The sequence below is a fragment of the Phascolarctos cinereus genome, unplaced genomic scaffold (genome assembly GCF_003287225.1).
Source record: "Phascolarctos cinereus isolate Bilbo 61053 unplaced genomic scaffold, phaCin_HiC Scaffold_4;HRSCAF=312, whole genome shotgun sequence".
Taxonomy (NCBI): Eukaryota; Metazoa; Chordata; class Mammalia; order Diprotodontia; family Phascolarctidae; genus Phascolarctos; species Phascolarctos cinereus.
The window spans coordinates 555,585,050-555,606,381 of record NW_027555847.1 but is presented as its reverse complement, the minus strand read 5'-3'; the positions used below and the strand labels follow the sequence as shown (position 1 = coordinate 555,606,381).

At 35.1% G+C, this 21,332-nt stretch overlaps 1 protein-coding gene across 1 annotated transcript in view; it reads right to left on the bottom strand.

Annotated features, from left to right (window-relative positions):
• The window catches only part of NUP153 (nucleoporin 153), a 75,760-nt gene that overhangs the window by 47,797 nt on the left and 6,631 nt on the right, over positions 1-21,332 (bottom strand). The window contains exon 2 of the mRNA XM_020986810.2: positions 2,022-2,247. Within this exon, the coding sequence (XP_020842469.1) occupies positions 2,022-2,247 (226 nt within the window). The remainder of the gene's footprint in view (positions 1-2,021; positions 2,248-21,332) is intronic.

The window sequence follows — 21,332 nt, the reverse complement described above, 5'->3', positions numbered from 1 at the left end:
CTGAGGCTTTGAAGGATTAAGTTACTTTTCCACAATCAGAGAATTAGTAAGTATCAGGAGTAGGACTTAAATTCAAGGTCCTGGACTCCAGGCCAGCATTTTAGCCACTACCTCCTAACACTGCCAGGTACACAAGTATAATACAAGGAAGAATGAAAAAGGGCAAAGGAGGAATCCAGGCAACATGCTATAAGAAATGTTAAGAAGGAAGAGTTTACTTTCAACTGAGCAGACAAATCAGAGACAACTACATCTCCATGTATAGGTACCTGAGATGGACTCTGAAAGAAATTAAGAGAGAGAGAGAGAGAATATATTACATAAGACTTCTAACAAATGCACAGAAGTAAAAAAGGACAAATGAGAAGAAACAGCATCAGTTTGGCTAGAGTACAAATGTTCCAAACTTCATCTCAGGGTGTCCATCCCATATTTCCAACTGCTAGATATCTCCACCTATATATCCCCCTCATATCACCAAAGGTTCAACACATACAAAACTGAATTTCTAAAGCCTCATCCCTAACTTCTTTATTTTAATTGACAGCACCATCATTCTTTCAGTAACTTCAGAATCGTCTTTGACTCTTCCTTCTTTCTTAGCCCACATATCCAGTTGTTTCTCAAACACTAAAGATTTGATTCTACTTCTACAATAGTCCTCAATCTGACCATTCCTTTCCATTCCCATTTCTTGACTGAAATGGTGTAATAATTTAAAAGCACTGGATATGGGTTTTTTAAATTGAAGAGGGAATCAGGAGAGTTAGATGAGGCAGAAAGTGGTCAGACTCATGCTTCAGAAATAATCACTTTTAATAAATGTATAGAGGTTAGGTTGGAGAAGAAGAGAAACTGGAGGCACGGGCACCAATTAAGAGACTATTACAATGGTGTGGGAGAGAGATGTAAAGCCTGAACTAGAATGGTGGCAGTGAGTTAAAAGAAGGGGGCATACGTGAGAAGTATTGTGAAACCAGAAGTGACTTGGCAACTATCTAAGGAGGGTGAGAGAGTGAGAAGTCAAAGATGATTCTAAGGTTTCAAACTGAGGTCACTAGCAAGTTGGTGATATCCTCAATAGAAATACAAGGAGTTTAAGAAGGAGGGTGAATTTTGAGAGAAAGATAAAAAGCTCTGTTTTGGACATAGTAAGCTAGGGATATCGATGGACATCCAAGAAGGAGATATCCAAAAAGCAACTCATGGTGTAGGACTGGAACTTGGAAAATACTTTAATGGGATATATAGATCTAGGATTTATCTGAGTAGAGATAATAAATAAGCTCATGGGAGCTTTTGTTTTTATGTATGTGATCTCCCTGATTATTATACTCCCTTTTTAGTTAAGCTCAGGTATACAAAGTTAGATTGCAAACTTCTACCTTATAAATCTTGGGATGGCAAGGTAATTGTTCTATTTTAGCAGGTTTTCATTCACGGCATGAAAGCATCTTTCAGCAAGTACATAAAATTTATTCTGTTATTTCTAGTAAGGATAAAAGTATTCAAAAAAACTGTAAAGTGAATTAATGTTATTTAGGAAAAGGTTAGAGTTAGCATTTCTCCTCTTATTAGTTCTATTCACTCTGGCCTTTTTCAAACTTTTAGAGGAATCCACACCACTGAACACCCAAAATGAACAGATAATAATGCTAATTATTGTAGCCAGTTGACTGCATTTATATAGAGTTTTCAAGCTAAGATTTCAAAAACATGCATTTTATTAGTGTTCTAATTGTGACCATAAAAAAATCAAGAAGAAAAATTAAAAAAAGAATAAATAAATAAATACCATTCCACCATGGAAGAACTATGAAATTTTCCATGAAACAACCCAAATAAAAAAGGACCCATGAAGTCACAGTACCAGAACATATATTATTTATGACTCATTTTTTCTTAGGTAGCATTCATTTATTAATAAATTGGCTAGATTTCAACAATAATTAGGCTAAATAAAAATTTTAAAAATCAAAACAAGTGGAATTATAGCACTAATAATCCATCCTTCCACTTACCTTCCGCAGTACTGACTGTTTGGTCTGGAGTGATCCTCCCATCACTAATAATTGGGTTTTCTTCATCTGTATATAAAAGATGATCATTTTGTGTATTCTCTTGCCAATGTCTTGATTCCCTGTTGTCATCTGAATGTACATAAGCAGTTTCATTCTTGATGAAATACTTCTGTAGCCATGCTGGGACGATGTTCTTGACAGATTCTGTAACTCTACTAAGGATTCCCTGTTGGAGGCAAAAATAAACAAAAAACCTGCTGTTTACCAGTGTCAAAAGCTATTAAAGATATGTTTCAACTTAATTTTTTAAAAAAAATAGCAACATTTGGGGGCAGCTAGGTGGCGCAGTGGATAGAGCACTGGTCCTGGATTCAGGAGGACCTGAGTTCAAATCTGGCCTCAGACACATAACACTACCTGTGTGACCTTGGGCAAGGCACTTAACCCCACTGCCCAAATAAATAAATAAATAAATAGATAAGATAGACAGACAGATGGATAAATGAAATTAAAAAGAAAATAGCAACACCAAATAGATCTTAAATACAGATATACAAGAAGCTATTGAGAAATAATTAGATTCCTTAATATGATCACTACCAAGTACTTCGTTAGTCCTATATAATTAAAAAAACCTCAGCTTTTAAAAGTATTTTAAAATCAACTCATACTGTCATATAAAACAATAATCTCTGGGTCTTACCTATATGTTTTGTAAACAATAGCTATCAATAAAAATGTACTAAATTTCTACTATGTACCAAGGGCTGTGCTAGGCATGAAACAAAGTTCAGATTATCAAAACAATAGTATGAAATAAGACAATATATTATTCCCAATTTATAGACTTAATTTCACAAATATTTATTAAGCAGCTATTATGTGCCAAGTGAAAGGTTAGTATTGGGGATACAAAGAAAAAAAATCAAAACATCCTTAACCCCAAGGAGCTCACATTCTACTGGGAACATCCTATATATGAATAAGTAAATACAAGGGCTTAGAAAGGGCTTCGTTTAAGAGGCAGCACCTGAGCTGTGCTTTGAAGAAAGCCTAGGGATTCAACAAAGCAGGTGAGGAGACACTGCAGCCCAGAAATAAAATCAATAGTAAGAAGACATGGAGGCCAGAGGTGGAATGTTGGTCATGAATTACGGACAGCTAAAAGGCCAGTTTGAATAGAACAGATCAAGGGAAACATCTTTAATACTGAAACAACTAGAAATACTAGAAACAACTAGAAGGGAACTAGATTGTAGTTGTTGTTCAGTTGTTTCAGTCATGTCTGACTCTACGAGATCCCAAATGGGATTTTCCTGGCAAAGATATTGGAGTGGTGTGCCATCTCCTTTTCTAGCTCATTTTACAGGTGACAAAACTGAGGCAAACAAAATCATCAGCCAGAGTCATAGAGCCAGTAAATGCCTGCAGCCAGACTGACTCAGGAAAATGAGTCTTCTTGCCTCCACACCGACACGGTCCACTGTGCCACCTAGCTGCCCCTAGATTGTAGTGGGGCTTAAAAAGCCAGGCTAAGCAGTATGTATTTTATCCTAGAAGTAAAGAGGGCCAGTGAAGATGTTTGAGATTATGTATGCATGCTCATGTATGAGAGAGAAAGGGAGCAGAGTAGACAAAGGGAGAAGGGAGAGACAAAGTTAGATTTGTGCTTTAGGAATATCAATTTGGCAATTATATGGAGAATGAATCAGAAAGCAGTGAAGAGATCATGATGCCTAAAACAGGCAAGGAAGATATTATATGAGTAAAGAAAAGGGGACAAATGCAAAAGAAATTACTGAGATGGGACTGAAAAGACAAACCAACTGATTGAATCTGAAACCAGCACAACTGGAAGAATGGTAGTGCTTTCAAAAGAATAGGTTTGAAGGTGGGATGGGTTTAGAAGAGACCATAATTAGTTTCATCCTGAACATGTTGAAATATAAGAACATAATTCAGCAGAGAGACCTTGGCTAGATATATTTAGGAGCTGTCTACATGCGGCTGGTTCTCACAGACTTAGCCCAAATCACATAGCTATTAAGTGGCAGAGCAACGATTCAAGTCTTCCAACTCCAAATTTGGTGTTCTTTCCAATGCACTAGAATTACCTTTTAAAAAAACCATGATAAAGATAAAACATATTCTGTAATAAATCCATCCTCCCTCACATATAGTACATATACAGAAAAACCAATAACATTTTCCTCCTATCCCCATAAGAACTTCTTATGATGAAACATTAAGATGAAACAAAAAGTCAAATTTAGGAAAATATTTGTCATACATAGTATGTTAGTACATACACAGTCATACTACATTAACTTTTGAAAGAAGATAATTCTGAAGAAATAAGTATACTTCTGTCTCACAATTCACATGGTAAGAAGAAGCCAGCAAATAAATTAAAGAGGTGGTAAAAATTATATAAAAATGGATTATAGTAAACTAGACAGAGGTTCATAGTTTCATAAACAATTTCTTTTTTTGGTATTGGTATGTATTTGGAAAAGCTCTTTTGAAGAGTGGGGTTTAAGTTCAGAATTTTTTAAAAAATTAATTTTAAAGAAGAACTAGAAGTTAAATGCTAAGAACAGAGAAAAAATAATAAAAAATGTTGTGGAAAAGGCAAGACTTAAAAAAACTAATTAGAGGTCAAATATAAGGAATTCAATAAATTCCTTTCTGATGACAAGAATTTTGTTAGAACAAGTGCTACTTAGAAAAAGTAGGCCATAAGTAAGAACCAGGAAATAATTTTGTTAAAATGGTAATATTTACCCACAAAGAAAAGAAAGAAAAGTAGAGTAGTGGAGATGAATATAGCCAATAATAAATTCCCAAAGGGAAAAAAAGGAGATGCTGATGCCTTCGTTTGTTACAGAGGAAAATTAGCAGGAAGTAAACGTTGGGAAAGGGCAGGTAGCCGTAATTTTAAGTAGAAATTTCTGTGACAAAGTGGGGTTTATCATGATTTCAGGATTATGCCCAGATTAATAGAACAGGAAATAGAGTACTTAAATAACCCTATCTTAGAAAAAGAAATTGAACAAAATATAAATCAGCTCCCCCCCCCAAAAAACAAGCCCAGAACTATATGCATTTTTAAGTAAATTCTACCCAACATTTAAAGAACTAATTCTAATACTACATAAGCTGTTAAAAAAATTGGAAATATATACTGCTGAAAAACACAATTCTCTCCTACACTTTTAGCCTTATTTTGTAACCAAATCATATACACAACCCTTAAATTTTTACCAAGTAAAAATAAAAATAAAAATGGCTTATCCTCCAAAAGTCTTAATTTGAGTTATAACACTTTTGAGCCTAGCTATAATGCACTGCACCATGGTCTTCAGTACAATATGAGCTTATTTTGTTCTTATACTAAGAAGTTTAGTACTACTAAGCACCTGTACAAGAAATTATGTGGGACAGCTAGATAGCAGAGTGCATAGAATGCAGGCCTGGAGTCAGGAAGACTCATCCTCTTGAGTTCAAATCTGGCCTCAGATATTGATAACTGTGTGACCATGAGTAAGTCACTTAACCCTGTTTGCCTCAGTGTCCTCATCAGTAAAATGATCTGGAGAAGGAAATGGCAAACCACTCCAGTATCTTTGCCAAGAAAACCCCAAATGATGTCACAAAGAGCTGGACATAACCGAAACAACTCAACAACCAGAAAATATTCCTTTCTTATTTTTATCAAGGACATTATTAAAATATATCACCCTCCCAAACTCTGAAAAAGTAGGCCGAATCAATACTTAGTACTGACCGCTCAACCATCTTTTTGGTTAGCAATATTGCTGTTTTTTTTCCCCATTTCTATTTTTTTTCTCTCCCCATGAGAAATCATGTAAAGCTATCTTATGCTTTTGACAGATCATAATACTTCAGAACATACTTTGTCTAGTCTAGACACTATTTCTGAGAATCACCTTATTTCCCAGGCTTGACATGAGGATAAAATAAGGTAATATTTATAAACTATTTCCAAATCTTAAAGCACTATTATTTTTATTATCATTTTCTGAAGTGCCATTTCTACTTTTTTTTTTACATGTGTGATTTAAATAAAAAGCACTGAGATGTTAGGGTATAAATGCTCCTCTAGAGTTATAAAAAATATTTTACAATCCAATGATTCAAGATAATTCCAAAGAACTCGAGATGAAAATTGCTGTCTACCTTCAGAGAGAGAACTCATGAACTCTTGAGAGCAAATTGAAGTATACTTTTTTCATCTCCTTTATTTTTTTGCTCCCCTCCCCCTTTTGCAACCTGGCTAATATGGAAATATATTTTGCCTGCCTTCACATGTATAATTGATGTCATACTGCTTGCTTTCTCAAGGGGTTGGGGAGGGGCTGGAAGGGAGGGAGAGAACTTGAAACTCAAAATTTTTAAAAAATAAACATTAAAAATAAAGTTTTTTAAGCATTCTAGAAACAACTGTAAACTCATTCATTTTATGTTTAGACATTTGTTGTCAATCTCAGTGAGTTTCATTCAAATGTGTTAATGTTACTTATTTGGACAGTCTGGCAAGCCTGTAAATTTGCTTCCACTGTTTCCATTGTTTCATAAGGCATTGCTGTTTGTAACCTTCCCTTCTGGTATTTAATACATGAATTTGTATCCCAAACCAGTGTGACCCTGAGCTGCTGGCTCCCTCTGTCTGGTAAGGACAAGTATTTGTTAACTAAGATAGCTTCTGAACTGCTCTGATCTCTCAATTGTGGCAACTTTAAATTGGTTCAACTCTCACAGAAGATGATAATCGAGGTGTCTTTGCCTTTTTTTATTTCCATTTTCCAGTACCTACTCCTTTGTATAGCTCAGGATGAGACTATTATACTGTTCAGTTCCTCACCTTGGCTTATCTTCTAATTTAATAACAGGGAAAAAGGTTTGGCATAGCCAAGACAGACTACAACCACTTAAGAGAGGGATGAGGAGTAAGGTATGGATCCTCTTATGGGAGAAAAAGGGTACTATCCCCATTTTCCAGGGAGAGGAAGGAGGCAGAAATTAAACTGAGACAAAAAAAATGCACTGAGGTAAGATCAGAAAGGTAAAGAGTATCCTCTGTCCAAATTCAAAGAGATGGAGGCTTCCAGGCCCTGGTTGTAACTCAGAAAATACTTAGGTAAGAAAAATCAGAGAACCATATAATATAATCATAGATTTAGCATTGGAAAGGCCCTTAGTGGCCATCTTGTCTAACCCATATTCAAGAAAGAATCCCTTCTACAACATAGTGCACAAGTGGTGATCCAGTCGTCTTTGCTTGGAGACATCCAATGAAGAACCAACTACTTCTGCTACTTCTCAAGTCCGGTCATATTTTGGACAGCTCTAATTCCATGAAGTTTTTCCTTAATTCAGACCTAAACTGACCCTTTGCAAACTTCCACCGACTGCTAGTTTGCCTTCTGGGATCAAACTGAACCAAGTCTAATCCTTCCTCCATGTGACAGCTATTCAAGTACTAACAGCTAGCATGTTCTTCCCCCAGTTCCTTCAACCAATTTTCATATGCCATAAATTTAAAGTCATTCACCATCCTGAATGACCTCCATTTCAGATTCTTTCTTCTAAAATATAGCACCCAAGAGAGAATTCTGGGAAGATGGCAGAGTAGGTTAGAAAATTTCAAGCTCAAGATTTGCTAAAGAGATGAAATAGTACCTCAAGGCAAATATAGAGTGCTAAAAATAAGTAAAATAGGGGTAGAATAGGGGTCCTCCTGAGACAATCAGAGAAGATCTGAAAAAAATCCCAAAATGAAGTTTGATCCCTGTGGAGAGTAAACACCTCCAGGCTAGGAACTAGATCCCCTTAAACAACAAGCAGCAAGCCCTGAGGTTAGCTAAATTGGGAGGCTGCCCCAGGCACAGGAACTTTTACCCCGGGACAATGAGGGGTGTTGGAGATCCAGAGAACCTCTGTTGGAACCTTGTCTGCTAACAAGGAACACCAGATCCAACTGTGCTGGGAGGTGGGCCACCCCCACTCCCCCACCACCATGTGCTCTTGGCAAAAGGAACCAGTTCATGTGGGGGTGAATACAGAGGCAGTGGGGCAGGGAAGCTACTGGCTGTGGGCATTTACAGGAGGCTGCAGGTCTCAGTTTAGGTTCCAGGTCACAGGGGAAAACTGAAGGAAGATTTGAGGCCAGAGGTACCACCCCCTATACCACAGGACTAGAAATGATTACAAAAACTAAGCTATTACAAATAATAAAAAAATTTAAAATGCAGAGGCAAAGGAGAAAGAATCCAACCAGAGAGTTACTATGGGAATACAGAAGACCAGGGTTTGTTTTCAGAAAATACTGAAGCAAAGAAACCCTACTCTACTCCAAAGAGTAACATCAAATGGTTACCTGCCCAAAAAGAAGTCACAGAAGAACTTTAAAAATCAAAGGAGAGATTGAGGAAAAACAAATAAAAGAACAATCCAAGAAAAATAAGATTTGAAAAGAAAGTTAAATTAGAAAATGAGAACCAGAAACTTAAGGAAGAAAAAGATTCCTTGAAAATCAGAACTGGACAAGAGGAAGCCAGGGAAGTTATAAGAGATGAAGAAATCATAAAACAAAATATAAAGAATGAAAAAAATAAAAGAGAATGTGAAACATCTCATAAGAAAAACAACTGATCTGGAGAACAGATCAAGAAGAAAAAAGAATAATCAGACTACCCGAAAGCTATGATCAAAAAAAGAATCTTGCTATGATAATACAAGAAATAATTAAAGAAAATTGTCCTGAAGCATTAGACCAAGAATGAAAACTAGAAATAGAAAAAAAAAATTCACCAATCATCACCTGAAAGAGATCCTATGAGGAAAACTCACAGGAATATTATAGTCAAATTCTAAAACCCCCTGCTCAAGAATAAAATATTATGAGCAACAAGAAAAAAAACAAATCAAATATGGTGGTGCCACAATTAGAATCACACAAGACCTAGCAGCAGCGACCCTGAAAGACTGCAGGTCTTGGAACACCATATATTGAAGAGCAAAAGAACTAGAGTTCCAGCTAAAAATATCATACTCAGCAAAGCTAAGCATAATCTTAAATGGAAAAAAAAAAGAACATTTAATGAACTGTCAGACTTTCAGGACTTCGTTTAAAAAACAAGCAAACAAACAAAGCTGAACTTAATAGAAGATTTGACATATAAGAGCCAAGAGAAACATAAGGTACAAAGGCTAATTACAAGGGACTCAATAAGCACACTGTTTACTTTCTATGTATGTAAAATGTAAAACATATGTCTAAGACTGTTATTAGTAATTGGGTAGTTTGTAAGAAAGATTGGGGTAGAACTGAATATGATATGACTTAAAAAGCAAGGCCATTTAGGAACAGCTAAAAAGAGTAATTACTTTATACAAATGAGGCATGAGAGGAAGAAGGGGGGCAGAAATCAGATGGGTGAGGAGGGATGTTAGTTCTGAGTTCTAGAGGGAACAATACATAAAAGCCTTCTAAATTCAGAAAAAAACAAAATGCTAAGGAGACAGGGAGGGATCTCTCGAGGGAACTGAGGGAGAATAGAATAGAAAGGTGTTTAATGGCAATGAGAGGATAAGAGAGCGATTCATGGGAGGGATAGGTTAAGTTATAGGAGGGCAAGGTAGTAGATAAGTAAAAGAGTTAGGAATGATAGGAAATAAGAGATACACACAAAAACAGAAAGATCCGAAGTAGAATTCTTAGTAAAGTACATGTCTATATATGTATATATCTACATAAATATATCCACGCTTAATTGTGGGGGGGGCAAGAAAGGAGGGAAAAAAAACAAAGTAAAAAGTTTACAACAGAAAACAAAAGAAAACTGACGAGAGAAGAAGCAAAGAAAAGATGGACAACTCTCAACACAATGCACAGTATTTATTATATAGGCTTTCTTGAAATGGAAATTTACTGCTATGTATTTTGAATCCTCTCTTACATGCTGTTGTACATGTGACATGCTTTCTTATTTTGTATTTAAGTTTATGACATGTTCCTTTTCTTTTCTTATTGTGTATTTAAATTTTAGTAATAAAAAATGGGAAAAAAAGGATAGACCAAAAATAAAATAAAATATAGCACCCAGAATTGAACAAAATTTTCCAGATTTAGTGTGATCAGGGCAGAATACAGAAGGATTATTGCCTTATTTTTGGCATCTAACGCTCTCTCTTTTTTTGGTGAGGCAATCAGGGTTAAGTGACTTGACAAGGTCACACAAGTGTCTGAGGCCACATTTGAACTCAGGTCGTCCTCACTCCAAGGCTAGAGCCCTATCCACTGCACCACCTAGCTGCCCCAGAATCTAACTCTCTTAATATAACACAAGAATACATTAGTTTTGGACTGTCTCAATAATAACTAGCATTTACCCAGCTCTTTAAGGCTTACAAAGCACTTTACAAAATATTATCTCACTTGCTCCTGAGGGGTAGATGCCATCATTAGTAACCAGTTCTGAATTCATCTAACTCTACAACTGTCTAGTAACCATCTCTCTCCTTTTTACAAGAATAACATTAGGGAATTTATCATATACTCTGATACTATTTGATGCTATTATTATCTATTATTAGCACCTACCTCCCAAAGTTGTTATAAGGAACAACTAAGAATTTGTAAAAGTGCTTAGAATAGTGTCAGGCACAGAGTAAGTACTATTTAAATGCTTAAAACTGTGTCTAGAGCATTCCCTTCATCTACCTGATTTACCAATTTAATGCCTCCTTTAAAAAGAGAGTTAAATTTAATCTGGTATACTGTTATTTTACTTGACCTCCTGTACTTGGACTCAATCCAAAACAAACCCACAGATAAAATACCCAATCTGAAGACTCTAAACCCAGATCCAGGCCTAAGAACAACAAAAATAATTTAAGAAAGTTAAGACTTAAACAAGTCCCTGACTCCCTGTGTACCATGAGGTATAAATTTTGGAAGTGGTGAAACAATAAGAACATTATAGCCAACAAGAGGAAGTAAAACACCTTTCTATATATATATATACACAAAAAAAAGCCATAAACTCTTCCCTGGGCTATTGTTTTCTTCATGAACTTGCATCCCAGCTTCTTCCTTATTCTGCTCTGTTGGTGAGAATTAGAACCCAGTTCCTCCCTCTTGTAAGAATTAGATTCAAATAGCTTTGAAAGGTACGTGTAATTTTAAAAAGAAAAGCAAGCTATATGCAACAGATTCAGAGTTTTGTTCACAGTCCTTTTTTCTGTTTCACTACATAAATAGAAATGTCCATTTTACTTGGTGTTTAAGTTTAGAATAAAAAATAAAATTCCAAAAAATTAGTTTCCAATGTTAATTCCCTCACCATATAAAGAAACTGTCATTTGACTTACAATCCCACGTCACTTCTATATCACAAATCAACAAATACCTAAAAAACACCCCAGTGCTTGACAAAATTTACTCTGAATAAGTTATACCTGTCCAGAACTATTTTTCTAATTGTTTATTTCATCCCACTAAGGTTCAGTCACATATATAAGCTCAAATTTGCCTCCTTCATTTAAGATCTCTAGTTTAATCTTGCTTGTTAGTCACACTTTGTGCATTTCTATTGAAATTTGAAGACAGGAACGCTAACAACAGATGTTTTCTGTGAACTCCTGGGCTTCACAACTGCTACTCTTCTTTCTACATTGTAGCTACTTTTTTGTTATCTAGTTTGGTAGATATACATGGACAACTTTCTTCTTTCTTTTTCAGTAAATGCCTTCTGATTTGATTTGCAAGACATATTTTGAAAGGAGTGGAGTAGTAGGTGACTGTGATGTAAAAAACAAAACAATAACATTAAAAAACCTTTTTTAAATGGTTTGAAAGACATCGTGCAAATACATATTTACCAGTCCTTGTTAGGTGCACTCCATCCTTGCCTTAGGAAACCTGTCATTCATATAGCTTAAAACAGCTATTATCCAGAAATTCAATTCCTAGTCTCAAACATCATCTCCTAAACTAATTGGCTGTTTGTTTCCTAAATATGCCTTTTTTATTTCCAAATCCATTGCCTTCAATAAACAGCTCTGAAAACACCAGCCCTTTCTCTAAGGCCTCCAAGTGTTTTTGTTTAAACTTCATTATCATTAACAAGGATTTCTTTGTAATGTCCATTCTGGTCAAAGTGTATGTGCCCACATGATTTATCAGAATTGAGCAGCTTATCATCCACCTCTGGCACTCAATAATCTGGCCCTCTCTTACCTTTTCAGTCTTCCTAAATCTTAATATTCCCTCCCCTTTTCCCCCCACCAGGGCATCCAGTGACCCTTAAGACCACAGTCCATCTACCAAGCCCTGGTAGGCATCTGCACTAGATGTCCTACATACCTGGAATACTCTTCCCTCTCCTCTTCAGTCCCAACTTTAAGTCCTAGCTAAAATCCTACTACCTTCAGGAAACCTTTATGTCATGTCCTCCATTAGACTGAGTCCCTTCAGAGAAAGTACTGTGTTTTGCCTTTCTTTGTATTGGCAATATTTAGTAGAGTGCCTAGCAGAGAATAAGTCCTTAATAAATGTTCACCAACTGACAAGTCTTAGAAAGGGATGTTTCATTTCTTGGGTTCAAAAGACTTCTCCCACTGTTGTTAATGAATATCTACCTCAGTATCTTTAACCAGGTAGTCAGAGATTTGAATAAACTTTTTATTTTTCTCTGATCTTTACTGGATAATCTATCATCTAATAGCACTCATGAATCTACTTTGTCCTCAGATGACAAACAAATGCTCCCTACTCAAAGTATCCAATTCACTCTTCAGTGTACGCACATGTGCATGCATGCATGCGCACACACACACACACACACACACACACACACCCCCCACCTCAGGTCTCAGATCCTTTTTTCCTAGGTTTTCACAATCTCTGTTTATTATAAAGCGAATATTTCATTGTTCCTGATAATAAACAACATATGTGGAGATGTATACCTTGATCCCCTTCACTTTCTCTTATAGCAAGGAAATCTGCCTATGCTGAGCTTAAAAAGCAATCTTAACTGAGACAAAAATACAAACATTGCAAGCTAATGTAAGTCACTGCAAACTCCAATATCCATACTTAGTGGGGAATAATATTCAGTCTTCATATTTCCTTCTAATAGCACTGCCACCCAGAATTGCTAACAAAATCCTTTTGCATAATTATGACTCCAAAGTTGTTATTCTGGTCACATTATCACCCCACTAACACTTAGACTACCTCTATCCCTATTTAGCACATTGACAACTATACCCCATAAAATCCCTCTTCTCTCACAAAGCTCATGCTATTTCTCCTTTGGATTAAGTAAAAAAATTATAGAATTTGAGAGTTGGAAGGGACCTCAAACCTCAATTCCCATTAAAACACATCAAAAAAGTGATTATCTAACCTTGGGTTGAAGACCTCCAAGGAGGCAACTCATTCCATAGAAAGGTCTAATTGTTAGGAAGGTTTTTATGTTTATTTGTTTATTTTTTTACTGATATCAAGTCTAAGTTTGCCTCTTTGCAATTTCCATTCATTGCTTCTGGTTCTATCCTTGGAGTCAAAACAAAGAAGTTTAATCCCTACTCCAAATGACATCCCTTCAAATACTTGAACAAAGATATTATGTTCCCCTGCAGTCCTTCCTTCTCCAGGTTATACACAACCAGTTTCTGTTTATCAAAGCCCTTCTTAAACCGTGGTGCCCCAAAAATGAACACAAATCTCCAGCAGTGGCCTGACAAAAGCAGAAGAAACACCTCTCTTAATGACGCCTAGTACAGTATTAGCTTTTTTTGGCTTCCACATCACACATGCGACTCCCAGTAAAATACTCCAGATCTTTCAGAACTGCTGTCTATCCTATACTTGTGAAACTGATTTTTCTTATCTATGTACAAAAAAATTACAATCATTTCTACTATATTTCACTTTATTACATGAAGTACAATGCTCTAGCCCAGAGATTCTTAATCTTTTTCATGTCATGGATCCCTTTGGCAATCTCTTGGAACCTATGGACTCCGCAAAATGTTTTTAAGTGCATAAAATAAAGAGGATTATAAAGAAAAACAATTATATTGAAATACAGTTATGAAAATGTAAAAAAAAAAAGTTCACAGACCCAGGTTAAGAACTCCTAATCTAGCCTATAAAGATATTTTTTGGATGTTGACTCTGATCCAGCATACCAACTATCTCTTGAAGTTTCATGTTATCTGTAAATGTGATCACATCTATGCCTTTATCCAAGCCACTGACAAAACTGTTGAACAGCAACAAAGTCAAGCACAAATTCATGGGCTACTCCTGTAGCCTACTACTGGTAGAAGGCTGCCTTCTTCTGCCAGAATGACAATGAATCTAACAACTCTGCTTTTGAGCCTGGCCATCCAATCAGTTCTTGTACTTGTGAAGCTGAATCCTCCACCCAATCCTTTTTCAGGCTCAGTCCTTTCTTCTCTAAAGTTGTTTTAGATTCAGATCTTCCCCAATTTCTTACTCACAAATTCAATCTCTGGTGTTCTTCACTATTCCAAAGCTCTCCAAATCATCTTTTTAAATTCATTCTCTTTCTAATTGAGCTCAAGTCTTTCTCCTGCCCCTTCTACCATACAACTTTCTTCTGAAGTCAGGCACAGAGTTGTCACCTGAAGCCAAAGTAAAAAGAGGAAAGAAGAAAACAAAGGCTAGGCATTCTGTAAGAATTATTTACCACTTCGCCCCACCCCCACCAATTGTCAGAGGACAAATCTTTCAACTTCTTTCCCTTCTGAGGGAACCAATAAAATGATCTCTGAAAAATAAGGGAAAGAAGTCCCGTCCTAGGATGCTACTTATGATAGGAAAGTGAGGAAAGATGAAAATAAAAAGTTTAAGATTCCACATCTCTCTTTAGGTTATTACAGGAAAGCGATGAAGCAAAAGCCTAAAGTGAGAAGATCATTTTAGAATTTAAATACTCTTGGGGAATGTTGAGAGTAGCCAAGAATACATCAGAATCAATAGAAGATTCAAGTCTTCTCTGTTAGATCAATCACCTGTCATCATATCAAAGTACTTTTATTATATTGTGCCTATACTGCATTCAACCCACATTGTATTCCCTTAGATAAACATTCTGTGACAACATATTTCTAAGGAAAATAAGAATAATTATGTATTTCTGAAATTAACATTTAGGAAGGTAGAAAGTAGAGTGCCTGACACAATTAGTGTTCCTTCACTTTGGCATTGCTTCATTTTCTGTTGTCCTAATAGTCATAGCACACTGCCTCCCGTTCACCCTTGCTCCCTCAAAAAACAAAACCAAAAACAAAACAAAACAAAAACCGCAACCCACAAATGCAAAGCTGTTCAACAAAAGCAAGATCACCTTAAGCAACCCTAAAAAGAGAGCAAGAAGGAATAGCTAAAGAACTCAAGGAAAAGAGGAATGCTCCAAAGACAACAAAAATAAAAGAATATGTCATTTGCAATAAGTTTCACAAGGGTAATGATATTTGCCAGTGAATACTGTGGCCCAGTAAAGGAGTATAAGGTACGAAGCTGCAAAATAAGATTCCTAAACTTTCAACAGATATGTAAAATTTCAGACCTTCTAAGTAATCAATGTCAGAGGACGAAGAAATGTAATGACTGTACACAGTAACAGCCACGTTGTGTAATGACTAACTCTGATAGATTTAACTCTTCTCAGCAATGCAAGGATCTAAGACATCTCCAAAAGTCTCATGATCCACATCCAAAGAAAGAACTATGGAGTCTGAATGCAGATCAAAGCATACTATTTGCTCTTTTTTTCCTTCTGTTTTGCTTTCATTCCTCTTTGTGGTGCCTTCTATTGGTTCTAATTCTTCTTCACAACATGACTAATAGCAATATGTATGTATAGCCTATATCAGATTGCGTGCCATCCTGAGGAGTGAGGTGGGAAAGGATAGGAAGAAAAATTTAAAACTCAAAAGGTTATGGAAGTGATTGTTGATAAATCAAAATAAATTAATTTTAAAAAAGAAAGAATGAAATGTAATGAAAAGCTTGCCATGGCATTAGCCTTAAAAAAAAAAGTAATGTTGGGGATAAGCTAGACCCTTCCCAATAAGATCAGGGGTAAAACAAAGATACTTATTACCCCCACTATTATTCAATACTGCGCTAGAAATGTTGGATATAGCAATAATGGAAGAAAAACAAATGGAAGGAATTAGAATAGGTAATAAGGAAATAAAACTATCACTCTTTGCCAATGACATGAAGGTATACTTAGAGAATCCTAGACAATCAACTAAAAAACTAGTTGAAATAATTAACAACTTTAGCAAAGTTGCAGAATATAAAAGGAACCCACATAAATCCCCAGTATTTCTCTACATTACCAACAAAGTCCAGGAGCAAGAGACAGAGAAATTCCATTTAAAACAACTGTGGACAATATAAAATACTTGGGAGTCTACCTGCCAAGACAAACCCAGGAACTATATGAACACAATTATAAAACACTTTTCAAACAAAGTCAGATCTAAACAACTGGAAAAATATCACTTGCTCATGGGTACACCTAGCTAATGCAATAAAAATGACAATTCTACCTAAAATAATTTACTTTTTCAGTGCCATACCAATCAAACTACCAAAAACTATTTTATAGAGCTAGAAAAAAAATAACAAAATTCATCTGGAAGAACAAAAGGTCAAGAATATCAAGGGAATTCATGAGGAGAAAAAAAAAGGTAGCCTAGCCATCTCATCTCAAACTGTATTATAAAGCAATAATCATCAAAACAATCTGGTACTTTCTAAGAAACCAGAGTAGTAGATTAGTCTAGTGTTTGATAAACCCAAAGACCTAAGGGGACAAGAATTCACTAGGGGACAAGAATTCACTATTTGATAAAAATTGCTGGGGAAACTGGAAAACAGTATGACAGAAATTAGTAATAAACCAACATCTTACACTGTATAACAAGACCAAGTGAAAATGGGTGCATTAATTTTACATAAATAGTGATAACATAAACAAATTAGGAGAGCAAGGAATAGTTTACATATCAGATCTATGGAGAAGGGAAGAATTTATGAGCAAATGAGAGAAAGAGAGAGACAGAGAGAGGGACCTCTTCGTATAAAAATATTTATAGCAGCTCTTTTTCTGGTTGCAAAGAATTGGGAATTGAAAGGATGCCCATCAACTGGGGAATGGCTGTACAAGTTATGGTATATGATTATAATGGAATACTATTTGTGCGATATGAGAAATGATGAGGAGGTTGATTTAAAAAAACAAGCAAGCAAACAACCTAGAAAGACTTACATGAATTGATGCAAAGTGAGGTAAGCAAAATCAGAACATTTGTGTACAATAACAGTGACATTGCATAATGATAAACAATGAATGACTTAGCTATTCTCAACAATACAATGATCTAAGACAAGACAATTCCAAAGATTCATGATGAATATTCACATCCAGAGAAAGAACTCGCGGAGTCTGAATGCAAACTGAAACATACTATTTTTAACTTTATTTTCATCGTGTTTTGGAGGGGTTTAGTTTTTGTTTGTTTTTTGGTCTGTACTCCTTTCACAACATAACTTTGGAAATATATTTTGCATAACTGCACATGAATAACCCATATGAAATTGCTTGTATTTCAGGGAAAAGAGGAGGAAAGGGAAAGAATTTGAAACTCAAAAAAAATTTTTTAATGCATGTAATTGTTTTATATGTAACTGGGAAAAAATTAAATATTATTTAAAATATGTAATATAGTTATCAAAGAAAGTCCACATTATATAATGATACTGTGATCCTAATTAGGAATTAAGATTTTTAAAAGTTCAAAAATTCAGTTGGTTCAAGTGATGGGCTGTTTTCCTTCAAAAGGCTAACAATCATTCAGTTGGAAATATACACCAACAAATATTTATTACTGAATACTCACTAGCTTTAGTCTATGGGGGGATTCAAGTAAGTGTGTTGGGGACCACAAGGAACTATTAGTATTAGCTTCATAAAACTCTGCCTGAGTGATCTAAAATTTCAAGACTTTAAGTCCAGATTATCATTATTATATAGCAGAGTGGCTACAGTGATGAATCTGAAATCAGAGAAACCTCAGTTCAAATCTGGCTCCTGAAAATTTTCAACCATGAAGCTATAAGCAAGTCTCTTAACATAAGCCTCAATTTACTCATTTATAAAATGAGAATAACATCATCCACTGTACCTGCCTCACAAGACTTTTGTTAAAGGAGATTGTACATAAAGTACTTTACAAACTTAATGCCAGTTATCGTTAGTGTTAAAAATTCAGTAGACCCCCCAATCCATAACCTAGATTAAAATAACATTATTAATATCTTTCTATCCATCCCCTGGTAGCAAAATGCCTGATATGTGTGTCTGTATGGAGGGAGAGAGAAAAATTGATTAACAATAAATGCTTATGGATTGACTGTTGATTAACATATGGTTCACATTTATATAGTGCTTTTAGATTTACAAATGCTTTCCTTATAAAAACCCAGTGATATATTAATATACATGCAAAGCACTATGCCCATTATCATACAACTAGGAAATGCCTAAACTTGAAACTCAAGTTCAGAGAGTCTCATTCCAAATTCAATTGTTTTCAGCTCCATACCAGTTTGAAACAAATTCATTCAACAAATAAGTTTTAAGTACCCACTAAAATCAAGTCACAGAGCTTGGTGCCAGGGATACACATATGAACAAAATATAAATGGTGTCCTCAGGGAGTTTAAAATCTAGTTAAGAGAGATAAGCTAAAGATAAAAATTACTACATTATAAATTATAAAATAAAAACAATACAGTGACAAAGTACTTAGAGAGTATCAAAGAAAGACGGTACCTCAAGGAATTAGAAATGATCACCAATGGATAAATCTCTCTCTTAAATAGGAACACATTTCTTTAACAAGATTTACTAGGTAACTCTAACATGAAATACAAGTGCACTGAAATTTTTTTCATTCCTTAAATTATCTTTGTAGCTTCACTATATGAAACATTTTAACAACTATTTAAATACTAGTGATTTACAAAGCACACCTAAGTTGTCAAAAGGGGTGTCAGACGTTTAAGAACATCTTAGATATTCTCAGTGAAAACTACTTTTTTGGTAAAATTTGAATAATATCATAACTTTTAAAATATCCACCAGCATATATTCTAGGAATGGAATATTTCCACTATAATGCCACTATTTAGCTACTCTTGTTGGTGCTACTTAATGAAAAAGAATTAGTAACTCTCTCAAAATAAAGTCATTTAACTTTCATACATAATGCAAGAATTTCACATTTAAATGAACTAAGGTGATAGATTTTAAATGCAGAAAGGCATTTTTGGGCAGTTAATGTGGGAATATGTTTTGATGGACTAAGTGTTGAGGGATGTATCTGAGATATTTTTTGTTTTAAATTGCTTGGGTGGGAGTGGTAGGAAACAGCAGGAGGGACAGATTAGTGAAAAAATACTTATTACTCGAAAAATAAAAAACAGATTTTTAAAAAGGAATTTAAAAATTAACTAAGAACAATTTTAAAAGAGAAACTCCCTAATACACTATGTTCTACTTTGTTCCTACTTTCCTTTATCTACACATCTAAGACTAATATCAACTTTAAATGTAATAAGAAATGAGAAATAACTGTTTCCTCTGAATTGTTTCCCAATTTACAACCTTGGTGTAATTGATAACTATTTCTCAATTTCTCCAATATTTAAATACAAAGCTTACTCTGTCCATCATCAGTTTTCTCCACTTGGCTTCCTCCTACTTAAGAAAACCCTCATGTTCCTTTTCTTTGATTTCATCTACACTAAATGGCATCATTATTTTTTTGGCACACACAATTTCTTTTTTCAAATAATTTCATTTATTCAGCCAATCTGTCATATCAAATATTAGCTTCAGCTTACAGGTCTGGGGCACTATGCCCTAGACCTCAATGCTGCTCTAATTTCTTTCTACTCAGCTTACTGCCTTTGTTCTCCAAGCCTGTAGACTCTACCTGTTCCCTTTGTTTCCTCACAGTCCTTTCTAAGCCTTCTTTTCTTATTACCTTCTAAACTTCAAATAAATCTCCCCTACTCTTCACCAGGTTACCTTTTTGAAGGTATCCTTATGCCAAGAATTTTTAATCACATCCTTTTCTTCCCCTAGAGCCTTGTCTTTACTCACATCTACCACAAAGATATATACTTACAAAAAAGAAAGGCTAAGAAACCAGAATTCGAGCATTTTCTCAACATTTACATTTATACATACTCAAATGGTCAGCCCTTAAAGTATCTAAGACTTTAAAAACAAGTTCTAAAACACTAAATAATCACAATTCTCCACATCACTCTAACCAGTAAAGCATTTCTAATTTTTAAGCATCCATATTCAAAATAGCCATGTTCATTTTAAGAATGCTATTCGTATTATTATTTTTATGTTTAAAATTAACCACTAATACTTAAATGTTTTAGAGTTTACCCAGATGTGGCATGCATATGTTAATATATATTTGAAGGATCTATAATTTCAGTGAGTCCTTCACAGCAACCTTCCCACAAGGAGATAACCTCCAAGAGTTGCTATAGGCCCTCTGCAAAAAAAAAAAAAAATCATCTTAAGGTTCACGGTGAGCTTTTCCAAAATGAGCTAGGTTAGTTTTTCTGACAACAGACACACTCAATTAGAACCTGGTCTTTCTAGCTTGGATGAGGGAGCAGAGTAGGCTAAAGAAGGATGCATAATATTCATGAACTCCAAACCTAGAATAGTATTTGCCAAATGGGAGAGTTGCCCTGGAATTCTCTTTAATACTCCAACACAACCACTGCTTTAAGAGAAACAAATCCGAACAAACAACTTCAAGGAATATTTAGAAAATAATCCAAAAATCTCATCCGCTCAGTACAGCATCTTTTTTTTTTTTTAAGGAAGCCAAATCTGGCCAGAGGTAGTTTAAATACTAAGAAATGGTTCAATTTCACATCAATCTCTTCTAATTTATCCATCAGTAACTACTGACACCAATTCAACAATCAAGTATTGGTCACCTATTCATAAGGCATGATGCTAGGTGCAAGAAATAGAGATAAACCAATTTCTGCCCAAGGAACCACTAGTATCCAAGAAAAAGGAAACCAGAGAACAAATTTAAGATACTATTTCACTGAGAAGAATAGTGAGTTGTCTCTATTACTTAGAAAGAAAAGTTTTGGTTTTCCCAGTCCTCACACATTGCCTTCAT